Below are 18,699 nucleotides of genomic sequence, written 5' to 3'. Positions count from 1 at the left end.
TGCGTTATACAATGTGTCTTGTTTTTTAGGAAAGTAGAGTATAATTTTAGGGAAATATGGTTGTAGCTAATAGAGTGAGCTCATAGTTTCCCTCATTAGCTTGTAGATTTTTATGATGGCACAATCAGATAATGTAAACTCATTCAGAATACAGCAGTTGCTAATTAATCTGTGGTCACAATGGAACAGGTGTGGTGAGCTCAATCAGAGTATAACAATCGCTAATTCATTTGGTGGCCACAATAAAAGCAGATGGGGTGAACTTAGAGTACAGTAGTTGTTAATTTATCTAGTGGCCACAATGGAATCAAGTATGGTTGACAGTCAGTATACAACAGTTGCTAATTGATCTCCTCTCACAATTGGTGGTATACATTCCAATATAGTTTGGAAGCAATGGGGCCATCAATAGCCAAATTATTCTCAAACAGCTATTTTTGAATTGAATTGAATTGAAACTAGTTTCAGCTCATGTGCTGTGGCCATGCTGGGACACCACAATTATATACTGAGGGATGAGGGGTATGTTTATCTGGATTCAGTGGAGGAATACTGACAGAGTCAACCATACCTGATTCTATTATTTGGATGTAGTGGTAGAAGTGCTTTAGGATGCTGTAATAGATATGTATGTGCTTTAGACTACAATATTAACAGAGACTGTATATGTGGTGTCATGAACAAACTGTGCACTGCAAGAATTTCTGAATAACATACCTGATAAAAAATTAACTTGAATTATTTCAGTAGTGCAGCCTGCCATATCTCATGTGGCCCATTTCTCATAAAAGGTCGCAATAAACCCTTGCATATTGACATGATCTTTCACATTTAGCAACTTTGTTTCATTGTATAGGTCATGGATGGATGTAGTTGATAACTGCAAGTATATTAATATGTTTAGGCATTACTTTGCTTTGTTTAAGATGTTTTCTGTGAATGCTGTAGTAGTATTGTGATTTTTAGTACATTAGTTTTGAGGGAAATTTGGCTGCTATTTCTAGCAAGTCATACAACTGCATATAGCTTCTTCATTGGCTCTCAGTATTTATGTGGTTGAATGTTATGATTAGTTGCAGTTAATGTTCTTTGATATTACCAAACAGATGCAGGCACAACTGTGTGGTTACAAGGTTTGCTTTGCAGCCTTGTGGTTTCAGGTTCAGTCATACTGCAGGGCACAATGAACCAGTGTCTTCTACTATAGTTCCAAGCTGACCAAACTTTTGCGAGTAGAATTGGTAGTTAAAAATGGAGAAGCCCATCGTATATGTTTGTATGTATGTGTGTGGTGTGTGTGCGTGATGGGTCAGGTTAGTGTTTTATTGTTTCACCTGTCCTCATTAACATCAAGTGAAAATACTGTCTATGATTCCAGATTTTGCTTCCACACCTGCAATTTGTTTTCTAATTCTGTTACAGATTTTGTGATAAAAGCAAGACCGTCAGCATAAAGTAGTTTCCATAGGCAACCAGTTTTAAATTCTTCTGTTATGGTCTGGAGGACAATGATGTATAGGAGAGGACAGAGAATCAAGCCCTGGTGAACACCTACCAACACACTGTCATCATCATCATCATCATCGTTTAACGTCCGCTTTCCATGCTAGCATGGGTTGGATGATTTTGACTGAGGGCTGATGAACCAGGCTCCAATCTTGATTTGGCAGAATTTCTACAGCTGGATGCCCTTCCTAATGCCAACCACTCCTAGAGTGTAGTGGGTGCTTTTTACATGTGACCGGCATGGGGGCCAGTCAGACGGTACTGGCAACGACCTCACTCGAATACTTTTACACATGCCACCATCACAGGTACCAGTAAGGCGACGTTGGTAATGATCATGCTTGAATGGTACCCTTTTACGTGCCACTGGCACGGAAGCCAGTCGGCTGCTCTGGCAACGATCACGCTCGGATGGTGCTCTTGGTACCCTACTAGTACGGGCACAAGTGCCAGTAAGGCGACAGTGTTAACGATCACGCTCGAATGGTGCCCTTTAAGTGCCACTGGCACAGAAGCCGGTTAGCCGCTCTGTCAATGATCACATTCGTATGGTGCTCTTTGCACCCTGCTAGCATGAATGCCAGAGATCGAATTTGATTTTGATTCTACTTTTGATTGATTTCATTGCCTCAACAGGTCTTCGCAAGCAGAGTTTTAGTGTCCAAAGAAGGAAAAGGTACGCATAAGTGGGCTGGTTACGCCCCTGGCATAGGCCATGAGATTATGATTTCATTTGACTTCGGGGATTCAGGGATAACTCACCTTACTGACAACACCCCTAGTACATGGCTTGTTACATCTTTCACAAGTCATTCATCTAACCCTAGCTTCTGAGAAACCACCATATCTGTTGAAGGCTTTCTCTAGGTCAGCAAATGTCAAGTGTAAAGATTTACTCTTAGTTAAATGCTTCTGAAGTTCCCTGACTAAAAAAGATAACATCAGGCATACTTCTACCTGGCACAAAAAGAAACTGCATTAATTGGGCTATAACTCTCTCGCTGTAATGTATGCATGTATAAATCATTAAATGATGGTGATTATATATGTGTGTTTTGTGTTTGTCCCTACCACCACCAACTCAACAACCATTGTAATTTAGTGGTTCAGCAAAAGAAACTGATAAAGTACCAGACTTTAGAAAATAATACTGAAGTTGATTTATTCAATTAAAACCCTTCAAGGCAGTGCCCCCAGCATGGCTGCAGTCCAATGACTGAAATAAGTAAAATATATTAATCAGTCTAGAACATTAAAGTTATTCTAATAAATTTTTCATTATTTTAGAAATCAATTGAAACAGAGGCAAATATATTACTCTCTTTTACTCTTTTACTTGTTTCAGTCATTTGACTGCGGCCATGCTAGAGCATCGCCTTTAGTTGAGCAAATCGACCCCATGACTTATTCTTTATAAGCCCAGTACTTATTGTCAGTCTCTTTTGCCGAACCGCTAAGTGACAGCGATGTAAACACACCAGCATCGGTTGTCAAGCAATGCTAGGGGTCAAACACAGACACACAAACATACACACACATACATATATATATATACATATATAAGACGGGCTTCTTTCAGTTTCCATCTACCAAATCCACTCACAAGGCTTTGGTCGGCCTGAGGCTATAGTAGAAGACACTTGCCCGAGATGCCATGCAGTGGGACTGAACCCGGAACCATGTAGTTGGTAAGCAAGCTACTTACCACACAGCCACTCCTGCGCCTATTTTAATAGAAATATGATAACAAAAGGGTTAAATACAAAATTATATTATTAAGTAATACACATGAATTTGTCCTCGTTTTAGCAATAAATAAGCACAGGGTTCAAACAAGACAAATAAAAAAAAAAGAAAACTCAAACAAGAGATTTATTACAGAAATAGTTTATTTTCAAGTAAAATTCAAAGAAAAAACCTGACATACACACACAGAAATATTTTAAAAACAAAAACAGAAAAAAAAAAAATGAAAAATAAAAGAAGTGGGAACAACAGGATATGGAAACATGGTTCCTTTTAAGAAAAATCTTTAGGTGTGTGTGTGTATGTGTGCGTGTGTGTGTGTGTAAGGGAGTAAGATAGTGTGAGAAGGGGCAAGAGAAGGGGATTACACAACACTGTACAAAACAGATATCCAAAAATAACAGAATAAACAAAAGAGTCAGAATTTAATTTTTTTTTTTTTAATTTGGTTTGGGAGAGTGGGGAGGGGTTATATCTGAGCAATGTGTGACCATGGGCCATGGGCAGTGTTTTGTGTATGTGTGTATATGTAAATGAATAAAATTGGGCAAAATGTTTGTGGGTAGGTGAATCAAATTTAAATTATGTGTGAGCAGGGGACTGAGGGTTTGTCAGGGTGTTTGAAGAGCATTGAAAGGAAAAATTTCATATCTGAAAAATGTAAGAATTTAAAATTAAACACATACATACACACACACACACATATATATATATAATATACACACACACTTACATACAAACATATATATATATATATATATATATATATATATATATATATATACACACATATATATATACACACACACTTACATACAAACATATATATATATATATACATATATACATATATATATATATATACACGCACACTTACATACAAACTATATATATATATATATATATAGATAGATAGATAGATAGATATAGATATATATATATAAACTGTTAGCGAAGGGTGGATTTGAAACCTGCATAACAAGAGTATAATATACATTCCTATGCACAGAATAAAAAAAAAAATCTTAGTTAAAATGAAAAAAAAAATGCCCCTGGTTTTACCCTCTTTTCCACCTGCAAATAGATTATATAGTGGTATAACACAGCAAAGATACAGGTGGTGTTCGGAGTGAACCGTTTCTAACACAAAACTGTGAGTGAAATGATACCTATTCACACCACACCATATAAGCTAGTTAATACCAATAGACATCCTTAAATCACTGAGCCATTATTCCACTCCATTCAACCCCACAAAACTGAACTGTTCAAGAGGTAATAAGAGAAAAAAAAAAAAGTTATTTTGCTTTTTTTGAAAAATGTGTTTGTGTTTATAGGTGTTTAAGGAGATAATGTAGACCTGGTATAGAAACAATAGCAACAGCAATAACTTTTGGGGGGCTGGCTAATCAGGGACTAACCCTTAACTCTCTCAAGGTCAGATACATTCATCAACAAACTCCCTGGTGTGTCTTCAAACTAGAGACCACATAAGCCAACTGTTAATAGTTGGCTCAATATTTATGCAGTCACTTGATTGAATCGCTCAAAGTCATAGCCAAACTTACCCTCAATAAACTACTTAATATTTAAAATAGGGGTCACACAAGGCAGTAAAAATTTCCATGTAGCATTCTCATCTCAAAGTAATAGCCAAATTTTCTTTAACAAACCTTCAGGCTTTAAATATAGGTTGGACCCAGCCATGTAATAATTTAAAGCAGATCAATATATATATATATATAATATATATATATATATATATATATATATATGGAATCTTATGTCTCTTTATTCATATTGTGGTTAGGTTTTAGCTATTGGCTTGGCCTGCTCTGTACAACAATAATATATTCTATATAATCCATTTCTTTCTTGTTCAACAAAGACAGATTGCCATCTACTCCACGATTTCTCAGCCACTTATTGTGCAAAGACAAACAACCCCTTACTGTAATAAAAAAAAATCCAAAGTTAAAAGAAAAGTTTAAAATCCTATGAAGCATTTGAAATCTACAACAGTACAACAGCAGAATTTGTCCAATGATCCAAAATACAGCAGCTCATTGGGTTACAGTTCCATTCTCATCAAAGGAGATTCTTGACTGACAACCTAAAACAAACCAGCTGTTCGTGCCAAAGCTGTATAAACTCATCCATTTAGCTTGTTGCTCAAATTTGTGTGCAGTCATAATGGTCAGTTTGGAGAGGAGGGGACTTTTTTTTTTTTTGTAAAGTTCTCAGATGAAAGCCAGTTCAAAATTTGGAATGTTCATTATGAAGTTAAAGAAAGTTCATATATCAAACATGCCCTACCAAAGTGGAGTCAGAATACATTGAGAATAAAATGTTCATCACTACCTTTCCGCTTTGTAATCTATTTGAGTATATTTTTATACTATAAACATTTAAAATTAGGACAAACCCCTAACCATTGTCATAAATTAGTGGAGTTTAACACTTGATAGGAAAGAGATACACATTCATACACACATGCACATACATATAAATATATACACTCATATACACATCTTACACACACATACACACACACACATGTAAATTTGTGCACAAATACATATATATGTATACACCACACACATATATATGTATACACCACACACATATATGTATACACACACACACATATATATATATATATATATATATATATATATATATATATATATATATATACGTCTACATATGTACATATAAGTCACTACACACACACACATACATGTATGTGTGTATAAACATACGCACATACAACCCGAATATACAAGCATTACCACAACTGTACATATCTGACTAATGCAGGCTGATATTAGGCTTTCCTTTTTTACATGGTAACAGCAACAAAAGTAGCAGTGGTGACAGAATACAACTTCTGACTCTCCATCGTCTAATACCTCACCAAACCATTGGTCACAACCTAAACACAGCTGAACAAGGCTGTACCACACACACAAACCAATCAAGAAGCTTCCATAAAGCTAGAGGAAGTAACTGAACTGCTCTTTACTCAGAACTATAACAACTCAATACCGGAGCCAATAAATCATTTACGAGTGCCATTTGAATCAACAAGAAGTCTTTTTTTTTATTGTCTGACTGATATATTAAATACAACAGCTAAATCTCCTTCCGCAATTCTTCTAAAACCTAGTCCTTTAGCATTTAAAATGGCCACATCCAACCCAAATATTCTAACTGGTTTACGCTAAATTCAGCCAAATCAAGCCTGTCACACCTAACCATTCTAAAAATAAACAATCACATTATCAAAATCTTTAAGTTGTCAGATAATGGCTGATAAATTCAAAATGATGTGAATAAAGATTGCACTTGACAGAATGATCTGAAAGTTAAAGGGTTACAATAGAGACCATATGAATATTTTATGAGTTTCTCTGCATTTGCTTCACCAGCTCAATATAATTACAGTCAAATTATTCTCAAAAACTCTTCTTTGAGTATTGCATAAATTAACAAAGTGTCTACAGAGTCCGTTACTACCTTAAAGTGAGTAAAATTCCACATCCCTTAATATGTCTGACCACTGTATGACAATACGTAGAATACTGAGTGAATGGTAAAGTTCCACCCAAAATTTAATACTCTAAACTATAATTTTAGAGCTATATCATCCCCATCCTCCTCACCATCATTTAATGTCTGGCTTCCATGCTAGCATGGAGCGGACTATTTTACAGTGTTTGACAAGTTGGAGGACTATGCCATGGTTTCTATGGCTAGATGCCCCTCCTAATGTCAACCACTTTATTGAGTGTACTGGGTGCTTTTTCAATGGCACTAGCACCAGTGATGATTGGCTTGCAAATTGCAAAGATATATGCATGTGTGTGTGTGTGTGTGTGTATGTATGTATGCTGTGAACTGTTACTAATACTTTGATTAGCTATTTTTATTCTAATCCAGATCTGCTCAGCAACCGAACTAGAAAATGTAGTATTGCTGGAATATATAAAACAACAAACTGTTACAACAACATTAACAACAACAATCATTCTAAAACATGATACATTAAAAAAAAAAAGTAAATGAGGGGGAAAGAAAGGGACAGGGAGAGAGGGGTATGGATTGTCATGGATATTCTAACTCTGTCCTGATCAACAGGTTGGCAGAAATAGAAATGAAAAAGTAGTAACAATGGAATCCCATAATGTAAAGGGTGTTATGGGTCACCACCGAAGGGTTTTGTCTTTATGCCATATATCAGTTTGTCAGGGGCTGTGGCCTCTCCATGGGAAAACCCATTGCAAGAATTCAGCATTGCATGTAAAGCATTCATCAGTTTTACAGTGTTCCAGCTGAAAATCCATACAGCAAGGTAAACTGGACCATTAAGATGAGTTCAGTGTCTTGGATGTAGACACAATATAGTGCTGTCATCATTAATGAACCAGTGACCTACAGCTCATAGACCTACCCCTCCACAATTAACATCTGCCAGCTGCTACCACTCTAATAAGGTGCAGTAATTAGAAATAATTACAATTGATTAACCAAGATAGTCCACATTGATAGAGCGATAAACTGGTTGGAATGGAAGTTATGTTTTGTAAAAGAAAAAAATATCAGCATCTAAAGAGATATATGGCTGACAGATTAATGGTGATTAGAAGGGGCCAAAAAAAGATACAGAGGAGGGACTGGGGAGTGCAGCATGGATAGAAGAGTTGAAGATGACAGCAGTGTGAAGAAAGTAATGAAAGGGTAAGCAAAACTGGGGAAGGGAGTGAAAAGACAGAGAGAAATGAAGGTAGGGGACAGAGCAATATGGAATGAGGCAGGAGGGTTTAAGTAGGAGATGACAGGGTAAAGGTAGAAGATAAAAGTGAAAAGGGGCAACAACAGTTCTGCTGCCAGTCACCTTCTTTTAATTATGAAGCAGTTTTATCTTTGTTCATTTTTAATTATGACATGGAATGGTGGTGGGTCAGTTGAATGCTGGAGGAATAGATAAGTGGACATTTTTTTGTTGTTGTTGTCACAAACCTGTTGTGAATCAAACAGGCCCATAATGGTGGGCTGAACTGAAGCAAGAGATTCAATGGTTACAGTCTAGTTCAAAGAGATAACAGGGTGACACCATAGAAAAAAAATGAGAGGGGGTACAATGCTAAGATGAGTAAAGCTGAGCCAGGAAGAAAGAATGAACAGGTAGGAGGAGGAGGTGATACTTGGGAGGGTTAGTGGTTTATCGATGGAGAAACCAAAAGCAAAGAGTGAAAGATGGTAGAATGGAGCAAGGAAGAGAAAACTGTGGAGAACTGACAAAATGAAAAACTGAAAAAATTGAAAAAAAAAAAAAAAGATGGTTACAGCCAAGTGGTCACTGGTTGAGAACCCTAACTTTATGGACATTCCACAGGAAGGTGGGGGTTTCATCAACAAATTAAAAAAGGAAAAACACTTTTGTGTCCTACAAACCACTGTTACTATTATCTTTATTATTATTATTATTATTAAACAAATCATTATTATTATGATTATTTCCATCTTCAATACAGTTATTATCAACAATATTATTATAACTATTATTATTAACTTACTATTTTTACTTAAACCTCAATGATCTATCACAGCACTATCATGAATCATTGTCTTCATTCTCCTCATCATCACTGTCAGTTAGAATTAATTACAAAGCGAGAGAGGGGGGGAGGAGAGAGAGAAAGAGAGGAGAAAGAGAAAAGAGAGAGAAAGAGAAATGAGGGAGGAAAGAGAGGAGGTATTGTTCCCTATCCCTCCCTTACTCAAGGGCACATTGATCAACAGAGCCAAGAGCACCCTGCACCTTTCCACATCAACCACTGCAACACACTCACCTCTATGTTAAGGTATTTTTCAAATAATATGTTCGTTGTTTTTTTTTTTTAGGGAGGGAGTCGACAACTGCACCTCTTCCCAAACACCACCACAAGTTTTGGGGGGGGGGGATTTTTTCTTATATTTTTAACTTGTAGCACTTTATTCACAACATTAACAACAACAATAATAATAATAATGATGATAACTTCTAACACAGGCACAAGGCCAGGCCTTTGGAAGGAGGATGTAGTCAATCCAATCAACCTCAGTATTTAACTGGTACTCGTTTTGTAGAATAGACCCAGGAAGAATGGAAGACAAAACTGACCCAGTGGGATTATTATGATAATAACATAATGTTTCTTATTTAGGCACAAGGCCAGAAGTTTTGAGGGCAGGGGCCAGTCAATACCATTGACCCCAGCACTTGACTGGTACTTTATTTTATCGACCCTGTAGGGATGAAAGGCAAAGTTGACCTTGGCAGGATTTGAACTCAGAAGATAAAGAGCCAGAACAAATATCACAAAGCATTTTTCCTGACACTCTAATGAGCCTGCCAATTCAATGTGCCAAGGGTTAGCAAAGATCAAATTGTGTATTTTGAGGAGGAATCCAGCCTCTTTTGTGGACATGTACACATCACATTAATGATGGTGTTGGTAGTAATGAGAGTGGGAGGGGGAATTACTGCTGAAGAGTGTGTGCATGTGTATGCACATAGAGACAAAGAGAAAGTAGTGTGCGAGTGTGTGTATGTGTGCATGTGTGTGTGTGTGTGTTGTGTGTGTGTGTGTGTGTGTGTAGGAAAGGTAGCAAAAAAAAAAATCCACAGAGCTGGTACTTTACTCCTTTTTACATAGAATTAAGTAGATAAGAGACAACCCTTGTCTTTGGATAGGATACAGTTCCACTGCAAGTAGTTCACTCCACTAAACTCAGCAATGAAACAAACGAACCACTCAATTCCCACACTGTTGCTGCTTTGAATTCTGCTGTACTGTGGTACCTGTCTGCAGCCAAGTGGACTGGGCTGCTGACATTCAAGTGGTCTTGGGAACCAGACACAATACAGTGTCATCAACAGGATTTACAATCACAAGAGTTCATGCCTACTGTGCTGCACTTTGGGCATCTTCATCTTTTTCTTCTTCAACTATACCCTCGGGTATATTCAAACCTTGCGAGTAGAACAGGGTAGACTGAAACCATGCCAAACTACTTTGGACTATACCTGTACACTTGGTGGTAAACAAAATTCGACACCTAGTCTACTACCACCTTAACGTTCTACTTGGGTACCTTTAATCAAGTTGCAAGTATTTGGAGCAGGTTGTGGTTTCTTCATACTGTTCTGCAATTAGACATGAAATCAAGACTAAGGCTGTGGGTACTGATCTCCCTTCCCTAAAGCCATAAAAGATTTTTAAATCCACACCACAACCCCTCTGCCACAAAAGTAAAAGAAAAAAAGGAAAAGAGTCCCTCATCCTGACACATAAAGAGAACAAAATCAAGCGTCAAGAAGAGGGTGCCAAATCATGCTGGGTTAAATATACCAGTGAAGACTCACTAGACATAATAAATATATATATATATATATATATATATATATATATATATATATATATATATATATGACACACACACATACAGACACATACATTTTATATATATTTTGCAAAAATGTACACAGACACACATATTTACATTGATACATATATACAAACACACACACGCTAATATATATATTTATATATACATAGATACATACAAACACAGAGCCATCGCACACAAGTTTGACGTAGTTTGCAAAGAGGAGAAAGAAATGAAACGAGTATGCTCCACTGAATGTGAGATGTTAGCAAGCATAAACAACAGTGCACAAATGAGCTGAGGCTGGGAGGTGCAATATATATATATATATCTGCATTTGGGTGTTTACCCAATATATCCTGGTTAAAATCTAGATGTTACCTCCTTTAATAACCTCTCTTCATCTTACTATCACTTAACCCAGTGGTTCCCAAAAAGTGGGTGGTACTGCCCCTTGGGGGGGGGGGGTACTGAAGGAAAGTGGGGGGGGGGCAATAATGGGGAGGCCAAAAGGGGGCAATAATAAAATAATGGGTTAATTAGGTTAAGTAATATTTGTGAAATACAGTTGTTTTAAATTTAATGCAGAAAGTGGTCTATGTTAGTGTGGGGTAGGGCACTAGGAATATGACCTGGGTACCAAGGGAGCAGCAGCCTGAAAAAGTTTGGGAACCCCTGACTTAACCTTATCAACTGTTCACTGTGTTATGCTGCTTGTGTAACCAAGATTAGTTGTGGATCTCTCCTATTCACTGTACCATGCTGCCTGAGTAGCAAGCAGATGGCATTGGATCTATCCAATGCTCTCACCTCTTTAATACTCACTCTCTCATATTCACTGTAATGAGGAAAGCATTGGACCAAACTGTATGCAATCCCCAACACCACCATCCTTATCAATCTACCTCACTCCTGCCCATCATGAGAAGGGCCTATGTGTATGAGTGTGTCCAAGTGTATATACACATGGACACACATTAAATGTTTACTTCTTTCGGGTTTTCACATCCACTGCCTTTAACAGTGATTTCATTTAATTTCAATTTCTCTTTTTGTTTATTTTCATCCTTTCAAATACTATTGATCTAATGATTATTTCAATACATGTCATGGGGAAATTATAACTATTATTGTATATTATCCCCTCATTCAAATGAATGCGTGTGTGTGCATATATATATATGTATGTGTGTGTGTGTGTGTGTGTGTGTGTGTGTGTATATATATATACACACATGATATGTTATCTTCCTTCTCTTTAAAATGTTCATATTTTGTTTTCAATCGTGTATTTAAGTTTTTGTGTTCATCTTCATAGGGGTTTATCTTCACATTAAGGCTACACTCCAGTGTGAGCCACAGGTAAAACATGATGGCCATTTTATAAGAGAAAGTTTTATACTCAATATATTTATGTATATGACGTATACATATGTACATATGTATATATGTGTGTGTACATATTTAATACATATTTATATATATATATGCAAATACATAACACAGATACACATACACACACATATATAAAGGCAATGGATTGGCAGAATTGTTACAGAGAATTCAACTAAATGTAATATTTTTGAGGCATTTTACACTCAGCGTTTTCTCCAGTGCCACAGGTACTAAAACCTAACACATGCACACACTCACAGACATAAACAAATCTTGTTTTTAGACTGTGGATGTTGTGACTGGATGAATAAGAGTGAGAGTTGTATTAAAACTTAAAAGGGTTGGATGTCATACCTATATAAGCTTAAGAAGATGATTTGGTGCAAACTATGTTCTTAGCTAAGTAGTTAATTGTTGAGAGGGTGGTAATTTGTGTGGTTTCAATTGCAGGATTTGGTGTGAGCATGTTCAGTGTTTGTAGGTATTGGAGGAGGCAAGAAATAATTTGAAGTTTGATATGTCTGAGTAAGTAATTCTGAAGGAAGTGTTTTTGTTGAATATTTTGTTTTATTTGTGGTTTAAAGGAAAGTGGTTTTTAATAAAGACCTAAAATTTTTTTGTTATGTTGACATTGTAAGGAAGTGTGGACCGTGTGATGTTTCTTTCCCTATTGCTTCTATTGTGTGTTTGTGATCTAGATGTGAGCCCTGCATACATGCTTTTTATTCTTTGTAGCCACTTCTGAGAAGTGCTTCCCTGTAATAAGGTGCAGTGCCTGTGGAAATTTGTCTATTTGCAGATATGTAAGGAAATTTAAGGGAGATGTTGGGTATGAGCTATTTGATAATGTTTCTAGGGTGGTTAGAGTGCATGTAAATGTAATATGAGGAGGATTTACTGGGTTTGTAATGAAACAAGCTAAAGAGGTGCCATATACAGAAAGACCAAAGTTTTGGAAGAAATTATATGCATCCTTCCAAAACAACTTGTTGGATTGTTGGTCACAGTTTGTGAATCATACACAAGTATATACTTGCACCAACTCTCAGTCTAGGGCCTACATCAGCATGACAACTACCCTTTTCAGGTATAATACAATTATCATCTCATATTCCTTTAGTTGTTCCAATATATCTAATCCAATTCTTTTGCTAACAACATCCATGCTTTAAAGACTTGTATGAAAATCCTTGCAATAGGTACATCCTATTCCTGAAACCAAAATCTACACACACACACAAATGCACACAATACATAAGCATGCAGGGACACATACATGCACACACATGCACACATACACATAAATCACATTATCCTGCAACAAACCAAGGGAACTATATATCCATTGGTTGTTCAATGACTAGTTCTATCTACTGGTCATTACACTTGACAGAGTGTGTCCATATTTTTAGCTCTTGCTGTGTATATATTTTTTCTCCAGTGAAATGAGGTGGGTATTGAACTCAGAACACAGAAAAGCAGGACAGAACAGATATCACAAGGCATCCTGCCCAATACTTTAAAATTTCTATAGATCCAACACATGGTCTGGTACTTTAAATATCATTCCTGTAAGGTTGAAAGGTAAGACTGACCTTGGCAGGATTTGAACTCACAGCACAGAGCATCAGAACAAGTGCCACAAAGTATTCTAACCAATGTTCTAACAACAATGCCAATTCACTGCCTAATATATATTTATACATACACACACACATACACATATTATACATACATACATATTCCATATATATATATACATCACATCACATCACACACATCCCTCTACACAAATATACATCACACATAAATACTTAAAACATATACATCATATACTTGTATACCACACGTACAGATACATGGAATCATGTACCATGCACACACACATACATAACAAATGGCATAACAGAAAGAAGGGAAAAAAAGGCCCAACTGCAAGAGTGCAGTAGGAGTAGACTGCAGCAGTAGAGAGCAGTGGTATACTGCAGTGGCGTGCTCAATGGTTTGAAGTCTCACAGCAGCAAAGGGCAGCAGCTGCAACAACAGATTGTATTTACAATATTTTAACAGTTGGCACCAATTAAGTTCTTGCTAATTGTCTTCACCTGTTCTGGTGGTATTGGTTGTGATGATGGTGATGGTATTGTTGCTAGTATAGTAGTAGTAGTATTGGTGATGTTGGTGGTGGTGATAGTGGTGATATTGTTGTTATTGATTGTGATGGTAGTGTACGGCACAAGTGGAGTGTCAGTAGAGGTGTTAGTAGTGTTGTTTGTGTGTGTGTGTGTATGTGTATATATATATATATATACTATATATATATATATTACATATATATATATATATATATATATATATATATATATATATATATATACATATATATATATATACATATATATATATATATACATATATATATATACATATATATATATATACATATATATATATATATATACATATATATATATATATACATATATATATATATATACATATATATATATATAATATATATATATATATATTATATATATATATATATATATATGCTGTTTGTCAGTCTGTATGGTCCAAGCCACTAACAGTGCACATGTATGTGGTCTGTATCCATGTATAAATATGTTTCTTTTATTATAACAACCCTGTGCTTAAAGTGTGGTTATTTGCATGTGTGTAGTGCTGCAGGAGATAAGGATGTGCACATGCATGAGTGCATGTGTACACAGAGTACATTTTTTGCAGCAACAGATTGTGTGTGCACGTGTGTGCATGAAGTAGGGGTTGTCTGCAACCAAGAACAACATCATCACTACTACTTCTGACACCTTCACCAAGCTGACCAACTTCACAAGCTTCACAAACTGACCAACTGACCACCGATGCCATCATCACAGTTGACAGTCACATGACTGTCTAGCGAAAGCTTTAATAATCTTCACCCCACGGATTCTCCTCCAAAAAGGCATCGATTACTTCTTTCATTGCCAGGTTGGGGATCAAATTCTCCTCAGTAAGGAATGTCCGAGTCACTGGATCAAAATGCCCAACTCTCTGTAAAACAAAAAAAGAGAAAAATATGTATACATAAATGTAAAAAATAAAAACAAAAACATGAAATAAAAAAGTAAATTCTGGTAGGAGACAAGCTTTTGTTTCATGACAAAAATAGTAAAAAAACTGTCAAATGTGACACATCAGCTGATGGCCTGCTGATGTTACAATAACAATTTTTAGAAATATAGCATCAGTTTCCATCAACCAAATCCACCCACAAGGATTTGGTGGTTTCAGGTTATAGTAGAACACACTTGTCCAAGGTGCCACACAGTGGGACTGAACAAGAAATCATGTGGTTGGCAAGTAAGTTTTTTAACCATGTAGCCATATTTATATGTACGTGTGTGTTTGTGTTTCCCTGTCTTGATATTGTGTGGTAGCTGTAAACAAGTATCAGGTTTGAGACAGAAAAGCACAACAGGCACACTGATAGGGCTTGCACCACGTGTTTGTCAATTATGGGCAACTTTTTATTTATAGGTTATCTCTAATTGCAAACATCAAATCAAGGTAAGATACTTTGCCACAGAGAAACATCTGAAGAAAAACTAATCCTGATGGTACTAACTGGCTAACAAATTATAGGTGGTAAACAACCCATGTCCTTAAGAAGTTTTTATTTTTACAGATTATAATTAAAGATCAATCTTTTTCACTGTCTGTCTTTAGCAAGTTTCTCATATTCCAAACTTATTTGAGGTTCATTCATTTGTATATCCATACAGTGTCTGTTGCACCAAAGTATAGTTACTGCATCAACGAGGAGCAGATTACTCTTTTGGAAGACAGTGAATTTTAGATCTACATTGTCCCCGTTGATCTGAGGATGTATTCTCTCTTTAATCTTAGTATTCTTGGGTTTGTCTTTTTCTACTTTTTACCATACATGTCCTCTCTGACATCATCATCATCGTTTAATGTCCGTTTTCCGTGCTAGCATGGGTTGGACGGTTCGACTGGGGTCTGGGAAGCCAGGAGCCTGCACCAGGCTCCAGTCTGATCTGGCAGTGTTTCTACAGCTGGATGCCCTTCCTAACACCAACCACTCCGTGAGTGTGGTGGGTGCTTTTTACATGCCACCAGCACAGGTGCCAGGGGAGGCTGGCAACGGCCACGATCAGTTGGTGGTTTTTACGTGCCACCGACACGGAAGCCAGTCAAGGCGACGCTGTCATTGGCCACATACAGATGGTGCTTTTTACGTGCCACCAGCACAGGTGCCAGGGTAGGCTGGCAACAGCCACCAACAGTTGATGCCTTTTACATGCCACCGTTTGAAAAAAATCATCTGTAGTTACTATCACGTCTTGCTCACCACAAGATGATGGATTTATGTTGCTGATTATGATAGGGAGACAGGTGCTTGGTCATTGGTTTCTTGAATTGGGTACAAAGTGATTTCCTTTGCTAACTCCAGAACTGTGATCCATGGTTCTTTAAGGACTGGAGTTTGCTGCTGTTGTTATAGTGGACAAATTTACTCTTCTTTGTTACTGCCAACCATGCCAGAGGAAGGTGCCCCTTGGCTTCCTGATCAGTTTCTGACAGTGAAGGCATCCTGTTCTCTAATGAGTCTAGAACTTTGACTGAAAGTGCTAAGGAAAAATAAGTATTTTCTAGAATTTACGGTCAGCAACTTTGTTGTTGTTGCTTTTTTTTTCCTTGCTGCTCCTGTAGGTAAACAGCCCTCAAAGGGTTTTGCTACTATATGTATAACAATCTGGTTTCCTGTCATTCACTACTAGTCTCATCATTGCTTTTTATTCCACACTCAAAGCTACAACCAGTTCTGAGATGATTTTATGGTCTTTGAGGGTCATGAGGACAAATATAATTCAGACCCCCACCTGACCACACAACTTTTGTGATCTCAGTGCCCATACTGTAGCTTGAAGGTGACAACAAACAGTGGGTCCACATCATTTCCAACATCTCAACCCTAACCCTTGTATTTCCATACCTTAACCCTTTAGCATTCAGATTACTCTGTCAAATGTACTGCTTATTTATTAACATTATTTTGAATTAATCATGCATTATCTTGTAGCTAAGAATTTTCAAGTGATTGTTTAGTTTAAGACATGGTATGGTAAGTGTGAAGGACCTGATCTGATCAGTTTGAGCATAAAACAGGTGAATAATTACACTTAGTATAGCTGGTTTGAGAGCTGTTGTGTCATAAATGTAAGGGCAGTTCTCACCAGCATCACCTGTTTACTTGCTTCAGCCTCATCTTTAAATACTCTACAGCCATACAAAAGAGATCCATACAATTTACCTTGATTGTGACTGTTGTTATGCTGGTTCAAGGAAAGCCACCACTAGCAAGACAGATACATTGTTTTTCTTGTTCATTAATAACACTCAAGAAGAATAGCATTTTACTTGGTTACACAACTTTGTCATACTGCCCTCATTTGTGCAAAAACACCCGTGTCCAATTTTTTTATGGTACTAGTTACGTCTAAAGACAGAAACAGAACAGAAATATTCCTGACTTGTTAGCACCCTCACTAAATAAAGAGTGTTTGTTGACATTACTGCTAAATGAAGTTACCATTTTATTTTAATATGTTAATATTATCTTTTGTGAGTGTCTTGTGGCAAAGCTTTTTTCATATATTTTGGTGCTTTTTTTAGTATTTATATATTTTCAATATGTTGGGAGGGGGCACATTTTACTTTTTTGTTGTTGAAAAGGCCATTGTTTATAAATGTCCAAAGAGAAAATGTAAATATTAAAAGACCTTCCCCACCACCACCACCAAACACACACACATACTTTCTTATCTTTTATCATTTACTTGTTTCATTCATTGAATTGTGGCCATGCTGGGGCATTGCCTTGAATAATAATTTAGTCCTGCTTATCAACTCCAGTACTTATTATTTTTTGTAAAGTCTGGTACTTATTCTATAGGTATCTTTTGCCAAATCATGAAGTCACAGGAATGTAAACATGCCAATATTGGTTGTTTAGAATTAATCATGCATTGTCTCATAACTTTGACACTTCAATGGTATGATTGTTTATTTTTAGAATGATATTGTAAGGTAGGTGTGAGAGGCTGGATTTGGCCAGTTTGGAGCATAAAGCAGGAAGAATATTTGTGCCAGATATGGCCAGTTTAAATGATAAAGGGTTAAATCTGCTTGAAGAAAAGGTAATATTCATGTGGAAAGTTGGGAAATGATGCAAGTGATACAGCATCATGTAGTAAAATATATACAGAATTCAAGTATTAAACACACAAAAAAAAATTGAAATGAGACACAAAAAACCCCACAAATATAAATAGTCCCTTCAAATATTCAAAAATATTCAACTCATAATTAAATTTGCCTTACTTTGGTCTTTTTAGTACACAAAACAAAGTAAGCTAATAATAATCTGTGACACCTGAAAGAACATATATCTTCCAATCATGTAATATATATTGCCTTTCTACTGATGGTCTGAACAGTCTGTATACAATGCCTCATGTCATGATACTGCATTGCATTTAACTGAGAAGAGACATTTATGCAATGGTGTGGGTAAAAGCTGCGAATCAT

General features: G+C 36.5%; 1 protein-coding gene and 1 long non-coding RNA gene across 2 annotated transcripts in view; both read right to left on the bottom strand.

The window, feature by feature from the left end:
- Positions 1–5,470: 5,470 nt before the first annotated feature.
- LOC118763372 lies at positions 5,471–9,847 on the bottom strand. The gene is made up of 2 exons (XR_004999118.1): positions 5,983–9,847; positions 5,471–5,783 (listed from the first exon to the last, which is right to left on the bottom strand). It is a non-coding gene; the product is annotated as an uncharacterized LOC118763372 (long non-coding RNA).
- A 4,739-nt stretch (positions 9,848–14,586) lies between these two features.
- Positions 14,587–18,699, bottom strand: part of LOC115212065 (E3 ubiquitin-protein ligase CHIP-like) — a 99,063-nt gene continuing 94,950 nt past the window's right edge. Inside the window, exon 7 of the mRNA XM_029780872.2 lies at positions 14,587–15,138. Coding sequence (XP_029636732.1) covers positions 15,013–15,138 — 126 coding nt within the window. The 3' untranslated portion in view covers positions 14,587–15,012. The remainder of the gene's footprint in view (positions 15,139–18,699) is intronic.

This window comes from Octopus sinensis, linkage group LG5 (genome assembly GCF_006345805.1).
Source record: "Octopus sinensis linkage group LG5, ASM634580v1, whole genome shotgun sequence".
Classification (NCBI taxonomy): Eukaryota; Metazoa; Mollusca; class Cephalopoda; order Octopoda; family Octopodidae; genus Octopus; species Octopus sinensis.
This window is presented reverse-complemented; position numbering and strand designations above follow the sequence as displayed.